The sequence below is a fragment of the Chanos chanos genome, chromosome 15 (genome assembly GCF_902362185.1).
Source record: "Chanos chanos chromosome 15, fChaCha1.1, whole genome shotgun sequence".
NCBI lineage: Eukaryota > Metazoa > Chordata > Actinopteri > Gonorynchiformes > Chanidae > Chanos > Chanos chanos.
Genome location: NC_044509.1, coordinates 13,960,631 through 13,977,365, shown reverse-complemented (window position 1 = coordinate 13,977,365; position 16,735 = coordinate 13,960,631). Strand labels below are relative to the sequence as shown.

At 41.6% G+C, this 16,735-nt stretch overlaps 1 protein-coding gene across 1 annotated transcript in view; it reads right to left on the bottom strand.

Annotated features, from left to right (window-relative positions):
- The window catches only part of robo3 (roundabout, axon guidance receptor, homolog 3 (Drosophila)), a 98,599-nt gene extending 82,298 nt beyond the window's left edge, over positions 1-16,301 (bottom strand). Inside the window, exon 1 of the mRNA XM_030792236.1 lies at positions 16,145-16,301. Coding sequence (XP_030648096.1) covers positions 16,145-16,301 — 157 coding nt within the window. The remainder of the gene's footprint in view (positions 1-16,144) is intronic.
- Between the last annotated feature and the right edge of the window lie 434 nt (positions 16,302-16,735).

Sequence of the window (16,735 nt, the reverse complement as noted above, 5' to 3'; positions counted from 1 at the left end):
AATGGCATTTTGAATACAGCAACACTTTTCCTGTCTCTAAAAACTCCGCGATTTTCTCTGTGTTAGGGGCTTCATTGAAAATATAAATGAAATAACTCAAACTGCTCACAAGTCAAGGCTGAAAACCATACAAACAGGACAAAAGCATTCTTCTCAGAAATGGTTAGGACTACCTCTGAACGAGCGGTCATTATCTTTCCGCAAGCGCAAACTGGAAATTTAACTAGTAAGGATCAACCCTGAATGGATTTCTCTTGAATGTTGCAGGGATGGCCTGATTGCTTATTAACACACACACACACGCACACACACACACACACGAAACCTGATTCTTGGATCAATGCCTGAGGGGTAGAAATCGATAGGATCTAGTGAGGGAGTGAGAGAGAAAAACACTGGAGGACTGGTGAATTCAGTGGGTCGTGGACTCATTAGTATGTAGCTCTATAGGAAAGGAGGGTGTGGAGAGAACAGCTACAGACTTACAATAAACAGAGAGGTAACACAGGGAGAGATCGTATTAGTTATACAATGGGAAATTAAGTATTTTCTCTTCGGTGCACTCCTTCCTAATAAGGAGTATATTATTCACACTGTTTTCTATTGCTCTTAAGGTTGTTTTCTACCTTCCCTTTGATATCAGTCTGAAAGAAGCCTTTGTTTAGCTGTTGACTTCGTAGCTGCTGTTTCCCTGTGGAAAGCAGTCCTCACACGTGGCTAATCCCAACCCACGTACAACTTCAGCTTTTCATTCATTCAGCGGCCTGAGGAGAGTTGGACCCGTTTGGGTCGTGAAGGGTCATGCATATGACACAGACACATGTCCACACACACACACACACACACACACACACACACAAGCACGCACTGTGCAGCAGTATACAAAATTTATGTCATAGAACGTTTTATCCAAACCATTCAACAACCCTGTATCTAAAAGCACACTCACAGACGTACAGACACAAAGACAAAAGCCACAAATCAATTTGTCAGTGCCTGGAACAGTGGCAGTCCTTTGAGCGTGGGGGACCAGGGGGTGTACGAAGGGGAGTGGTCAAATCTACATGTGGGGCGTGGAGGGAAGCAATCCCAAGGCAGCAGAAGGGGCTCAAACACTGGACCGGGGCAGGGCGGCGAAACACAGGGGAACTGACCAGAGCCGCCCCCTCACCTGCCAACATCCAACACCCAAACCCTTAATCACATCCTTTAGGATTTTAATAGATTCCCAAACTGGCACGCCGCACCCCTAAATGTGAACCTTTGACTGAGCCAAGTTTGTGGTGGATGGAACCCTAATCACCAGAGTGCCAGAGAGAGATAAAACTATCAGACAGAATCCCGCAGATAACAGCAAAAAAGACAAAAGCAAATTATTCAGTTAATCAAGCTGTCCTCCTGTTTAAATATAGACAAACTATGCAAATTGCCTGAAACAGGATGGAAGCTATGATTCATTCCCATTCATCTGCAAAGCCCCACGAAGAATACAGCAAGTAAAATCTGGCGTCGAAAGAAAATCAATGAGACATCAAATGCCATTACTTGATTTCAAAATCAGCCTCATGAAAATTCTCAGTTTCATTGGTGACAAGTAAAAATCAAATAAAGCTTGACATTAATTCTATTAATTTATATTGAAGATATAATTATTGTCAGATATGTTTGTTTATTTATTTTTTTCTGTTGAGATGCTTATTTATTTTTGTGCAAGTGTACAGTTGGCCAAATTCAATGGTAAAGCGAGGCTCTGCTGCCCTCTTGTGGTAGAATATCAACACACGTCTCAAGTGAGCATGCAGTTCAAGATGCATTTCCAGTGGACGTTTTGAAATCACGCTCAGAACAGAGTGCAGGGTAGTGTTATGAGAATGTAGTATTGTCCTGGAACTCAAGAGCTCTGCTGGTTATTATACCATCAAACATTTTGATTCCACACACCTGTCAAAATCAGCAAAGAGTAGAAACTAGAATGACAGCAGATCACAAGGGCCAAATGGGATTTCCTGTGTCCAGGAAGGTGTCACTATGCAAGGAAAATGAACTGAGGCCTTCAACCGCCATCTAGTGGTGGACGAAAGAAACAGCAAGGGCAGTATTTAATTGTGACGATCTTTTTAAAAAAAAGTGATTACCATTGCCATCTGGTGGTAGACCACTGCACTAACACGCCACATTAAGTAATCTCTTGGGAATTTCTCAGGGGAATTTGTAAATGCTGAAGTGGTCTAAATCAGGAACATGTTTGACATCATTTCTTCAAATACTAATAAAATACCATGTTAAAATTAGACATGAAAATATCATTCCATTTTAAATGCCTTTTTAAGTCTTTCTTAGTCATCATAAGGAAAGTGTGTTTTCCTGTTCGAAAATCCTGTAGCAATATAAGCCTGATAAGTTTCTGATTAGTTATTGGTAGAATTAAAGTCTGTACTTCCGTCCGATGTCTGTCCAGTTCAAAACACAAACTCCGTACTTATACGAAGTGGGACGCGAATTTTGATCTAGCGCCATCGTGTGCACTCTTTCTGATATTGCAAAGAAGCAGAACCACGTGACGTGTGGTCTGCGCTCTTTTGCACTAAAAAAGATTAATTTAATAACAGCCATATGAAAGTAAGATTTTTCAGTTTCTCTTAAATTCTTATAATTTCGGTGATAATTTCTCTTTGATTCTTAAGCTTCACGTGAACCGACAGCTTCCTTTATGTTTACGGGCTGCTATTTTTCACTGTTGGACATCAATAACGTTCTTTATCGCCAATTGTCATTTTGAAAGTAAAATAAAGTCCTACGGTAACAAACGATTAAAAATACTTTAACACATAAGTTAACATAAGTTTTGTCTGTTATGATATGGTACAAAATGTTAAAAATTTGCCTGTCCGTGGTCCCCATACAAATTCTCTCAATTATGAGTAATTCTCAAAGACAACCACAAGAGGGAGAAATTTGCCTTAAATTAACTTTGCTTTCCCCCTTACTGACAAGTTATATTCTGTGCATAAACTGTTAACCAGCAAATCAGTGAGTCCGTAGCTGTGTATTTCAGATTTATTTTTCTGTACGCCGCTGACAGCAGCAAGGAGACACCGGAAAGATCCCCAGCCTACTGCCCTAAAGTTTTTCATAGGTCTGTGCCTCGGCTTGCCCCGAAGAATGAGTTACGGATCTTGGCAAGAGTGCTATCATCTTCCTAAAGCGTTAGACTCCTACCCCACGAATCCATCTTTCCTAAGGTCCCACTGGAACGGCCAAACGGGGGGTAAAACCCTCTCTCCTCCTGCCATAGCACCGTCTGTCTGGACGTGCGCGGAAATGTCAGCCAGCCATCGGCTGCTTTGATGCGCAGCTATCTGAGACGAACTTCGACCCTGACATTTCCTTTCATGTGCTAGGGTAGCGCCGGTGGTCTTTTAAATGCAAAGCGTTGGGCGCAGGGTGGTGAGAGAGGGGCTTAGGGAGAACCGACTCTCCCTTGCAACCTCGCTCTTCTCACACTCTTGAGTATGTCACTAATTGGCAGGCCAAATGCTGCTGCACGTAGGCTAATTATGGCAGAAGGCGAACGGATTCATGAAAGATCACTCCACAGAGCAGGGCTAAGCTAGACTCACCTGTCGCTGTCGTACATCCTAGTGTACCTGGTTATATATCCGTTAGAGTACTGAATGATGATACGTGAGAACTATAATAAAATACTTAGCTAAAGAACATCAGATAGAATATAAGTTAAGAGATCTTACCAAAAGTATCACCACATAGGTAATATATCAAGGGATTTTCAGAACTGCCGAAAATGCATTAAAGTATTGTGATTAATTGAATAATACATCCCCACCAACCAAAAGTATCATGACAGACTGGAATTTCTGACAAAAGCGGTATCGTACGAACAGTCCGACGCCTTCACGGCTGTAGTATTCAGTATGCATGACTTTTGGTGGTCCGCCCAATAATTTGCATAGGAGCAGCACCCGAAATACTCGTAATTGCTACGACACCTTACTGAATACATTTAAAACAAGAGGATTTAAATGTTAATTGCCCAATTAACCTTATCCTAAACCTTGTTTCCTTCCCAAGACTGAATAAATGATTCATATGCGTATGTCAGCGAGAAGGAAAGCAGGTTATAATATATAGGTAAACTTAGGTGGAACATTTAACATTCAAAGTGGCAGAAAAACGATCATAAATATATCACAAGCTCCCAAGATATCTGTAATCACAGAGAAACTGATTTAATGTTTGTTCATTCACTTTACAGTATTTACCTGACCAGCAGAGGTGATTATGACCGTTACATTTACTGCCCCCTTGTGGTGTATAACTTGAATGGCAGCAAAGTCTATTGGATCTCAACAAAATAGATACATTTAAACTAAACAGTATACCAATCTGTCAGTTATAACGGTCATTCGATGAACTGAGGAATCCTTATTTAGTCACGTACAGACTGTCAGACCTGTTAGACCTCTATGTAGCAGACCAACACACAAAGCTGGCTCTCCACTCACTCTCATAAGGGAAAGGTCAGTTGTTGTTGAATGGAGTAACTCATGCAGCTGAGATAGACAGAGAGAGAGAGAGAGAGAGAAAGAGAGAGGTGCAAGGGGCACAGAACAGCTTCAGGCTAACAGCATTACCTCTGCATGGTAACTATATTTGTCTTTGTGAAGGAGGACTTGTGTATTACAGATATGTGAACCAAGCCAGTGACCACATTTCTAGTTTTCATAAGCGAATCACAGTCTTGGGCTATAGGTCAGAAAAAGTAAATCTATCAATTTGCACTTGGCCATGAATGTAAAAGATACAGGTTATCTATTTATACCAATATACTCTGTGTAATTAATGATCATTTTTTGTCCCCACGTGACTAATATTGTCCTCTAATAACCATAATCAGAACCTCTACAATGTCAAACTCTATATCCTATCACCACACACACACACACACATACACAGAGAGAGAGAGAGAGCTATCCATCATGACTTGAAAATCTAATTTTGCACTTGGTTGAATTACTTAAGGTATAATTTCAGACTCTATGTATGTCTGTGAAATGTGAAATGAAAGATGATACACAAAATAAGACCTTTCATTTATATTCAGTGCGGTTCAGAAAGACTAATATCAAGGGCAAGTCAGTACCAATCTGTGATGAGAAATCACATATTCAAATTTCTCATTGTGAAAAGTAGTGCTTCTTCTTTTATCGCTTTAACTGAAACTCTAGAACATTCCTGAACTTTTTTTTTTTTTTTTTTTTAATGAACACTCTGGGATTCTGCTGAGTTGCTTGGTGTGATAATAGCCTGAAATGAAGTGTGACTGAATTGGAGGTAAAATACCTCAGGTCTTCACTTATTACTTTGTTAAAGTGGAATACTAATGAGATTTGAGCAGTCTGTTCTCATTATGATTCTCTGCACCTTGGATCAGATTGGTGCTCCTTTACCCTCTCTGCACACCTCATAGAGAATGAAACACCACGGCCCTGATCATGCCAACAGTACCCTGCAGCACCTCTGTTCATGTATGGAGAGGTGGCACAGATGAACCGAGACAAGCAACAGAGGTCATCCTTAGTCTCTCTCTCTCTCTCTCACACACACACACACAGAGTTTCTCTCTCTCTCTCTCTCACTCACACACACAGTTTCTCTCTCTCTCACTCACTCACTCGCTCACTCACTCACACACACACACACACACACAATTTCTCTCTCTCTCTCTCTCTCTCTCTCTCTCTCTCTCACACACACACACACACACACACACACACACACACACAGAGTTTCTCTCTCTCTCTCTCACTCACTCACTCACACACACAGTTTCTCTCTCTCTCTCTCTCTCTCTCTCTCTCTCTCTTTCTCTCTCTCACTCACACACACACACGCGCACACACACAGAGATAAACTCCCACTGTTTCTCTCTCTCTGTCCCACTGAGTACAGAGCTGTGGGGTTGGGATTAGAACACTAATTGGTATCTGTAGGAGGCTAATGTGGGACCACTTAGGCGCTACAATGTGAGTGAGTGCATGTGTGTATGAGAGAGAGAGTGTGTGTATGGATGTATGGATGTGTTACTCTGGAGATGGACACAGAGAGGTAGAACAAACAAGGAATATTTTAAAGAATCTACTGCCAATATTCTAAACTTTATAGAACTGAAAAATTGTAACACAATTGGTTTCCTCATTATTCCCCAAAATGAGCCGTGCGTGCGTTTTTCGACGTGGCTAAGTAAAGCTGGTCTTTTTTCAAGGGAAAAAAAAAGACAACGGAAAATGGCAGCATTGTTTACCAAGGGCTGCTCTGTGAGGAGCGTGAGTTGAATCGAGTTTAAAAACCTGACCTTTTCTTTCCCCTCGTTTTAAATCAGCCTGTCCAAAACAAAAAAAAAACAGTCCTCTCCGCCTGCAAATGGCCACCGCGGATTCTACCGCACGCACCGCTCTCCGGGTTCGCTTCCTCTGCTGCTGCTATGGCAACGGGCACCCTACCTTTCCTTTTCGGCTGGGCAGGGGCGCTACTCAGCCTGGGAAATCAGACTAATAAATAGCTTTATGCTAATGGCCGGGCAGATTCGAGAGTGTAGCTGCCAATCCTAATACACTTATTAAATTTCTATCAGGCTCAGGAACACAGGGGCCGCTCTGCCTGGTCCTCCACACGTCGGATCTCTCCTTCACGGAGCCAGGCGCAATCACTCCAAATTGGCGGTTGTGGTGCCGGGTTGCACAAGGGAGAGCGGATTCGGTGTCGATCGGCTCCAGCCGTACCTCGCGTCCCTATCCGCGTGATTTGCACTTGAGAGTTTTCAGTCGGAAGACACTACAGGCCCTATCTGCTCACCTCCTCCGGAGCCTTGGGAGGGAGAGATATACGGATATGGCTCAGGGTTGTCCTGAAGGCATGCGATGAGTGCGTACGCGCGAGCGTGCTCACAAACGCGTGCACACGCACACACACACCTGCATGGCACATCCTACAGGTCCTTCAAAGCACTTCTCTACAGCATACAAATGAAGCATTTTAAAGGTAGAGAAAGAACAGAGATGCGCAAAGACAGTCTTGTCTTTCTCTGCAGCAGATATGCTTATCGATGGAACGTATGATATATAGTGATATTCAAATACTGCAAGCTAAGAAAACTGTTCTGCGAATCATCGCAAGAAAAGGGCAGCCCTTTACCTCACACAGAAAGGCGCTGAGGGCTTAAAACGTAAAGGCAGTTTTTTTCTGATCGTGTTGAGCGTTACTGCGTTTCAAGTGAATGAAACAGTTCACGCGCATTTTTGCAAAGTCTCTCATCATAAAAGACATTTTCTTACTCTCTACCTTTTAAAAAAATAATTATGTAAAATGAGAAGAGGAGGTATTTCTAGCTCCGTTGCTCTTCCATCACACTCCCTCCGTCTGAAATCTACCTGCTTCAATATTTAATCATTAAGGCAAGTCAGATACCTACAAATTAGAATGATCGACGATTAAAGACAGCAGAGCAGAACATCACTACAAATGAGAGAAAAGACTCAGTGCCCAAACCCACATACTCCATCATATCAACTACCATTTATGTCTTAGCTGGTTTTCATCCTTATCTGTTTTTTTTTTTTTTAGAACAGCATCTAAAGTAGAATAGCGTAAAAAAAAAAAAAAAAAAAATCAAGGGCAGTTATATAGTTTGATAAAACTGTCCTTGCAGTAATGCTATGCACTGCCTGAACACTCTTTCTCAGGTGTCAGGAAGCCTCTGCATTAGAATGTACAGTGAGTACTGAGACAACTCGGCTGTAATCATAAATGTCTTACTTTACGAATGTTTGTTTACTCGCCCAGGAGGAAGTCTTAATTTGTTAATGATTTGACTTGCCATGCATTTGTTTATTAAAAATGTTGTTGTTGTTATTGTTTTTGTTGTTGCTGCTGTTCTCGTTATCGGGGAGGGGTGATTAGGAGTGAGATCATAACAACAGTGTACGTTTTCACGCGTGATGGAGCTGAGCTATGCCTCTCGTCATTAGTGGCGGTGAGAGAGGGCACTGCGCGGACACGTAACCCAGACTCGCTCACCTCCCCTGGGGAAGAGAGAGGGGAAAGTACCCGGCAAGGACTGACACGGTTGCCCTATAATGACTTAATTAGTGTTTAAGTGTGAAATGCCTATTGATTGGTTGGGTGGATGCTCACCACAGGCTTCCATACTCCATGCAGGGCTGAAGCAATTCATCATGTCCTTTCTCTAATTCTCTCTTTCTTTAAGTCTCTTATTTTCTCTCTCTCTCTCTCTCTCTCTCTCTCTCTCTCTCTCTCTCTCTTGCTCTCTTTTGCAAATCAGCCTGCCATTATCAGACAGGAATGATTAATCAATATTGCTCTGCCGCTTTAATCCCAGCAGAAATTCAAATAATAGATCAACACCTTAAATGTCCACATAAATCATGATCTGAATTATGGCTATGTGATATCATCACTGACTGTACTGAAGGCGAGTTTTGTGAGTTAAAAGTTTCACTTCTGAATTTCTGTTCAAGAGTGCAATTATTTTCTGTCATTACTGTGTGTACATCAAAAACATATATAAACTTATAATTTATATGCTATCACGTTTTACTGCTGAATATTCATCTAATTTCTAGTGAACATAAGTTTTCATTAAATTAATACAGAGAACATTTTAAAATAAAATGTAATTTTATTAGTACTATTTGCAAACAATGTAAAAAAAAAAAAAAGCACTCATCTAAATTGGGATAAAATTCTATATAAAACATCCAGTCGCATCCATACCCTACTCTACATGCACCATACTGCTCAATTCATGGTATGTTTCTCAAAATGATGTTTTTGAAAGATCTAATCCTACCAAACGGAAGAGCTAATTTGCTAAGCTTGCATACAAATGAGAGTGTATGAATGAATATGCATAACCTGACAATCCATGTGGTAGGCATCTTCACAGAAAGAGTTACAAAAATTAGCATGTGTAATTTCCACAGGAAATTAAGGTCTCTGTCAGCTTATGAATGGATGTGGGTTTTAAACTATGTGTGTTAATGTGCATTGCATGTGTGGGTATTAGATAATTTCTGCTTGTCTTTTGGATGCCTGAATGTGTGTGTGTGTGTGCGTGTGCGTGTGCGTGTGCGTGTGCATGTGCGTTGTGTGTATGTGTGCATGCGTGCAAACATGTGAATGAGTGAAGTAATGTGTGGCTGCATGTGTACGTGTGTGTGAGTGTGTGCATGCATGTGCATGTGTTTATAAGCGTGCACGCATGCATATCTGTGTGTGTGTGTCTGTGTGTGCGCACGCACGTATGTTCTGAACATTGTAGGGGGTGTTCAGTGTTGACTGGGGAATGACACTCATTAGAATCACAAAGCAGTGGGCAGATGTTGTGGACAAAAGAGCGGACTGCTCCATTGGCTGGAGACTTGGTGAGCTATGGGACACTGACTCATGTCAGGGGATGAGAAATAAATGAAGCTGGGCTCTATGTGATGATGAGGAGTGGGCTCAGGGTCAGGAACCCTCTCCGTGACCCCCCCCATCTTCAACACACTTAACCCCACACTTTCATCGACTGCATGCCTACTGGGGATTTCCCAAGTGGATGGTTTATCTATGGAATGACACAAAACCAAATTAAGACACAAAAATGATGATATATACGTATAAACATTTGTCACTTCAAACTGTTTAAAGGTGTGAGATAAGGGAGGGAAGAGAAAGAGAGCAGGAGAAAAAGAGAGAGAGAAAAAATGCTAAAAGAAGCAATTGAGGGAAATAGGAGATGACATTTCTTGCTACCTCTGTCAAATTGTGAAGGTGATTGACAGGGTAACAGATACCCTGTGAAGGAGAAGTTAACAGTCACACTGACTATGCACTCAGAGCATGTGCGCGCGCACACACACACACACACAAAGACACACCTACATGCTCACACACACACACACACACACACATCTACACATCCATGTAATGTACATGCGCACATGCATGCACATGTGTGCATATACAACACACACACACACACACACAGACACACACACACACACACAAACACACACTAAAAGTTTAGACTGAGGTCAGCAAGCTTGTGGGAGTTTATCACACTGCTACTGCTGTCATCACTAGAGTTTTTCTCTGTGTCACTTTGTCAGATTTTGATGTGTCAAAGAAAGAAATAACATTTCATCACTAGTTTTTCATTTCTCCTGGATATGTTTTATGAAGTATAGTTCTAATAGTCATCCAGCACACAGTATCAGGGTGGCTCCAAATTAGTTTAGCGCCGTTTCTATTATATATTCATAACCCTTCTTCTGTTCATATGCAACATGACACAGACAGTGAATACTGAATGCATCCCATAGTAAAGGAACTGGACTGGTGCAGTCCTGTGGAGTGTAGTCTCTACCCAGGTTTAAGTATTCTGAGTTAGCTGGGTCAGTCAGTGCAGCTCTCCAGGAGGAGTACTGCTAACCCTGCCATAGGACCTGTTGCTTCTGTCTGTCTCATTTATTATTTATGCCATTTATTCTGTTCTGGACAATACCAGTGTACAGTATGCTTTCCCTTAAGGCAAACCCATAATGCTTTCCCTTAAGGCAATCAGTGTCTGAAAGCAAAACTACATTTATTTAAAGGTTGTTCGGAATACATTCGTACGTTAGCTTTGCTCTAAGGCATCGCTTTCTTTCTTTCTTTCTTTCTTTCTTTCTTTCTCTGTTTCTCTCTCTCTCTCTCTGACTGATGCCCCCTCTCTACACTTACATTATCTCAGGATCTCTCGGTCATATCAATCTCCCGCCGCCACCAGGCTATGAATAACATTGTGAAGAGATATCTGTCATGTCGCGGCAAATGACTGTCATTCCTGCCACGGGGTGCAGGAAGATGAGCCCTTCTCCAGCTTAATCAGCCGTACCGCCACGCCGACCCACGACAAGCTAATCCGAGGTTTTAATAGCCCCTCCGCTCACGATGTTATGCAGAGTTATGTACATACCCAAATATGAATGAAAATCAGCCGATATCTGCATACGCCAGTGTGTGAAGGTGACAAATGCCCGGGAAAAAAAAAATAAGGAAAGGGTTTTTTTTTTCTTGACAGACTTACCAACGCAAGGTGTTAGCATGCATATGCAAATATGTGTTTCTCCAACTTCTTCAATTACCTGTGAGGATTTGCCCTGAGATGCGGATTGAGGACTGGTTTGATTGAGATATGACCTGGGATTTATTTGCAGTCGCAAATAGGGTTTCACATAAAGTGACAACCGCATAGCTCCTTCCTGTGTTTGGTACAGCACTGTAATTTCCACAAAGCTCCTCTCCCAATGTATAATTGCAGAAGATAAAAACAGGTAGAAGGAGTAATTTTGCAGTGTTGGTCACTTAGACTTATGAAACATTTTGCAAACCTTCCAAACATAACAATGTGTGTGTGTGTGTGAAACGTGAGTAAAATTTATTTCCCCACCCCACTTGCACAGCTATCCTTGTGAGGACCAGTTTGAGTTTTAGACCTTGGGAGTGAGGACATTTTGGGAAAGTGAGGACATTTTGGCTGGTCCTCACTTTTTCAAAGGACTGTTTGAGGGTTAAGACTTGATTTTAGGGTTCAGTAAAGTATGAGTGAGTGTGTGTGTGTGTGTGTGTGTGTGTGTGTGTGTGTGTGTGTGTGTGTGTGTGTGAATGGGCAGATCAGCTGGTAAGGCACTCTCAGGTTTTCAGACAGGTTCTGCTGGAGTTGACACTGTGTAAGCTGAGTTGTTAGCCTGCCTATGAATAAACATAGCAGGCTTTGGCAAAAGTCTCTCCTCAGCTTCATGAATATTGCATGGCTGACCACCCGTCCTGGGTGAATAAATTAAATGTGGAGTGTTATCATTAAGCAGGAGAGGGGTGTGTCAGGGGGAGGGGACAGAAAGGGGAGACCAAGTGACAACAGCGCACCAACGTACATACTCACACAATGACAATATGCACACACACCTCTGACACAAACAGCCATCATGCGCACTGGCAAAGAGATCTGTCTATCTGTCTATCTGTTTCCCTGTCTGTCTCTCTGTCTCTGTCTCTGTCTCTGTCTCTCTCTCTCCTCATCTCACCTCTCCCTCCCAATCTATTTCTCTCTCTCTCTCTGTCTCTTTTGCTTTCCAGTGCACACAGCATAACACCATTAGCTGAGTAATAACATTAAACACACTGCTGATGAATGAGGTGTGTGAGACTCTGTAAAAACACCTGCGATGTGTTGTGCTAATGAACTGCAAACTGAACACGTGGTATTGTTTAGAGTAGAATTCACTTTCCATTTCCATCAATGACAAATATAGTAAACAAGCACCTCAAGATGGAACAACCGTAACAATGAGAATGGTCAAAACTACAGTGTAATTCTTCAACTCTCAGGTAATAGATAGATAGATAGATAGATAGAGAGAGAGAGAGATGTGTGTGTAGATATAGATATAGATATAGATATAGATATAGATATAGGGTGTGTGTGTGTGTGTGTGTGTGTGTGTGTTAATGACAAGAGGAGCCTGTGATTAGTGTTGAGGTGATGAACAGCAGGGTGAGCCTATTTAACCTCAGTGAAGAGACAAACAACCACATTAGTAAGGGATTATAACCCAGACACATGCTACCCGTTACTACATCCCAGCCAATTACTGAATATAGCCTTTGACTCCTGCAGAGATCGGATTAAAAAAAAAAAAAAGATTAGGGCCAGCCAGTGAGTTTCCTCACAACCTTACACATATCATTGTGTATTTATCGAGATGACTAAGCAGAATCATACTTGAAAGTTTTGAACAGACTGGCATATTCAGTCTTGAACTCAAGTGCTCACATGCTAACACTAACACACTGGATTCCAATGGAATAAAGCAGCCTTAGCCCCAGGTGTGGCCCTGCCCTCCACATGACAAAAGTAATTTAATGTGGTGATTCATTGCCAATTCATGAATTCATATTCATTTTCACCATTAGTCACAGAAATAAGCTGTCATGACAATCTTGGCTGTTGTCGCAAATTTGATTTTCTTTGAGTCAATTACAATTCCGCTGCACACACAGAGGGGCTATGCAGCTCGAGTCAAAAAAGGTTCTCAAAGTTCTCTATATGTCTGCGGGTGAAAAGAGGACGAACCAAGCCAGCCAAATGCACAAAGCTACACAAAAAAAAAAAAAAAAAAAAGGCCAACACGTTTGTCATGCATTTCTGAAAACCGCTGCAAACCAGACACATCAGGATCTGAGAAGTCACCGCATTACGGTTGTCTGAAACCATCAAAACCAATTCATCGACACCTCCGAGATCTCGTCTTCCGGGATTAAGAAAGATTGAAACTTCCGATCAAACCACTCACCTGGATCTATATTGATGCAAGCGTCTCTATCTCTCTCTCTCTCTCTCTCTCTCTCTCTCTCACTCCCTCTCTCTCTCACAAAAAAAAAAAAATCAGAAAGGTGACAGCACAACACATGAACATTACAGTCCTCAAAGGACCACGACAGACTTTGTCAGAGGGAATCAGCTATTATTTCTTAGATTAGTTATTGGACCGCATTGATTTTCTTTTCTCCTCGCTCCATCTCGGATTAGTTCCAAGAGGGCTCCGGCGAGCGGATGACTTTTTAAGGGCTATTGAACGAAGGTTGTTTGGACTCCTGTGGACACACTGACCAGTGATCCACTCAGACAGAGAGGAGTACAAAAGAGCAGTGCCCGAGATAATTCTGTTTCTCTCATTCGGCACAGAGAAACCTTGTTTCAGACCTTGTAAAGATTTTCTGCCAGACGCGTAACCTCTGGCTCTGCTTTTCTGCAGGGGTTTCTTTAAAAACCTCTTTACGCTTTACAGAAAAATACCGAACGCGCATCCACAAAAACGCCTCGTTTCGTCGATCCTTACATACGCGGGGCAATGCCAGTAAACTGTGCTTTAAATTCTCCTCTTTTTTAAAAACGCCTCCCCTGTGTTAACACACTGAGAAAGTATCACTCTCTAAACAGTCAGTGAAGCCGATACATGCCGTTGTGAGAATGTTCATTATGTACCCAGCGTGCTGAAGCACTCACTGGCAGAGATGGTGGGGAAAGATTTTACTTACATTTCACACACACACACACACACACACACACACACACACACACACACACACACACACACACAGAAGCACAGAAACAAACAGCATGTGTGCTGAATGCTTATTCGCATGTGTCAAGTGCTCAGTGTGGATTCTGTGGAGCTTGTTTGCTGCAAACTCCTCCATCTAGTAAAGCTGGGCAATGAGAATGCATGTGTGTGTGTGTGTGTGTGTGTGCGTGTGTGTGTGTGTGTGTGTGTGGACAACCAGGTTTGCATCAGTGCTCTATTAGGACAGGTGATTAGAGAGAGAGAGAGAGAGAGAGAGAGAGAGAGAACAGGAGACAGCTTAGCAGTGCCACTATTTTAGCATTATCAATACAAGCACTTAACAGAGACAAGCAGTTTACTGCTGGCACATATCAAAAAAGTAAATTCAACTCCCTCATGCTGGCTGCTCAGAGAGACCCCAACCTGAGACTAACACTCCCTTTCTACTCTCACTCCTCTGACTCAATCAATCAGTCCGCACAAACCAGCATAGGATGTGTAATGTGTTCAATCAGCCATATGTTCAAACTGACGAGATGTTTCCAAAGGGGTTTTTATTAATCTCAAAGTAATGGCAAGAAAGAAACAGAGAGGGTGGGAAAGAAAGAAACAAAGAAACAAAGAAAGAAAGGAAGAAAGAAAGCAAGAAAGAAAGAAAGAAAGAAAGAAAGAGAGAGAGAGAGAAAGAAAGAAAGAAAAAGAAAAAAGAAAGAAAGAAAGAAAGGTGTTGTGCCACACCATTGTAAAGTCCACACGGTGAAAAATGACAATCTAAGACAGGTAGTAGACAAAGAGAGAGGTGTCCGTGGAAACCCATAAGCCTGAGTGCTAAAGCGTGAGAGGAGTGGCATGCGGGGGAACATGTGGTATTGATTGTAATAGCGCGACATACATGGAAGCTCATTAAACAGGCATCAAGGTGAAATAACCTCTTTCCAATTACCTCTGCCTTTACCTACAGCTCTGCTTTTTCATTACCCCAGACTGGAGATGAAGACAGCAGGGGCTTCCTAATACACCTTCCCCTTCAAACTGCCCGATGGCACACACTAACACACATCCGTACACACGCAAACACGCATCCGTACACACGCAAACACACACATATGGGCACATGCAAACAGACACACTTTAACACTCTGTTACACACTTACAGTTAAATACTTACACACTAAGTGAGGACAAAATGCAGACACATACAATGTGGTTGTAACTCAGTAAGTTAAACAGAATTACTAACACATCAGAAACACATCCATCATAATAGGAGAAATCGATTGGAAAGTTTTGTGTACATGAGAAACGACTGATTGCCAATACCATCTTTTTGAGTTTTTGTTGACAGTGTGAAAAATTTATGATCTTGGTCATTGCATTACATATTGTATAATTGACAAAGTTCATAAAGTTCTTCAAGGTGATTTATTTAAAAATGTTCTTAGTTATCAGACAAGAAAATAGAAAACATTTACTTCTCGTTTAGCATTTTTAGTTAACCGTTAGTGGTCTTTTGGGGATGTTCTTAAGCATAAATTTGTCTTTAACAAAGTTACTATGATGAACCCCAGTTATCACTTATTAACACAATTACAATATATTTAGTTTCCCATCTACTCAAGTGAATACTCTGACTCCAGGGTTTCTTAAAAATCTATCAGAGTTTTTGATATAAAGTCATGAACATTTTGAAACACTGTTACGATACCAAATGATATGAACACAACAAAGAACAAATCAAGCTGGTCATTCAAATTCATCAGATTGTAGATTCTTAACTAAGACCAAATCATTCAGTAATACTGTAACATCAAGACATTTTCCATTTCAAAAACCTTTTAAACCTATTTATAAATATATATATATTTATAAATAGGTATATTATATTATTTATTTATTTATTTTTTGTCTTTCAGTGCTTAAATCATACGTTGATTTATGGCATGCAGTGGTAGACTCACCGTTGAAGCTGGTGAAATTGGCCCAGTCCAGGAAGGAGGAATTGAGGGATGGGATGGAGGACAGATTGAAGAGCAGGTCGGTGCCGTTGACGGAGTCCCGGATGGTGTCGGTGAAAAGGTTCATCTGGAGCAGGGTTTTGATCAAGTAGCGCAGCATCTTGACTCCGGCTTCCCTGGGAACGCTGTCCCGCGCTATGACTCGTTCAATCACTCACACTCACTCTCTCCTTTTCCTGCTCTCTCTCTCTCTCTCTCTCTGTTTCTATCTCTCCTCCTGAGTGAAATGCATACGCTCTCTGCTCTCTGAGGATGTTGAAGTGATTCTTATTCTCAAACCGGAACGAGAAAATTTTCAAACCGTTCACTTTCTTCTCAAAGACCGTTAAAAGAAATTCAAAGACGACAATTTATAAATGAATAAATAAATCAAATAAAAGTCCTAAATAAGAAATTAAAAAACAAAAAAGCCAGATCAAAACTTTTCTCATTAGCAGTCAGACTCTGAGGGATGTCTCACTGAGGGGGGTAACCCTCTTTCATTCTTCTATTCTTCTCTTCGGCGGCACGCGGCAAATCTGTTCTCTTCTTCTT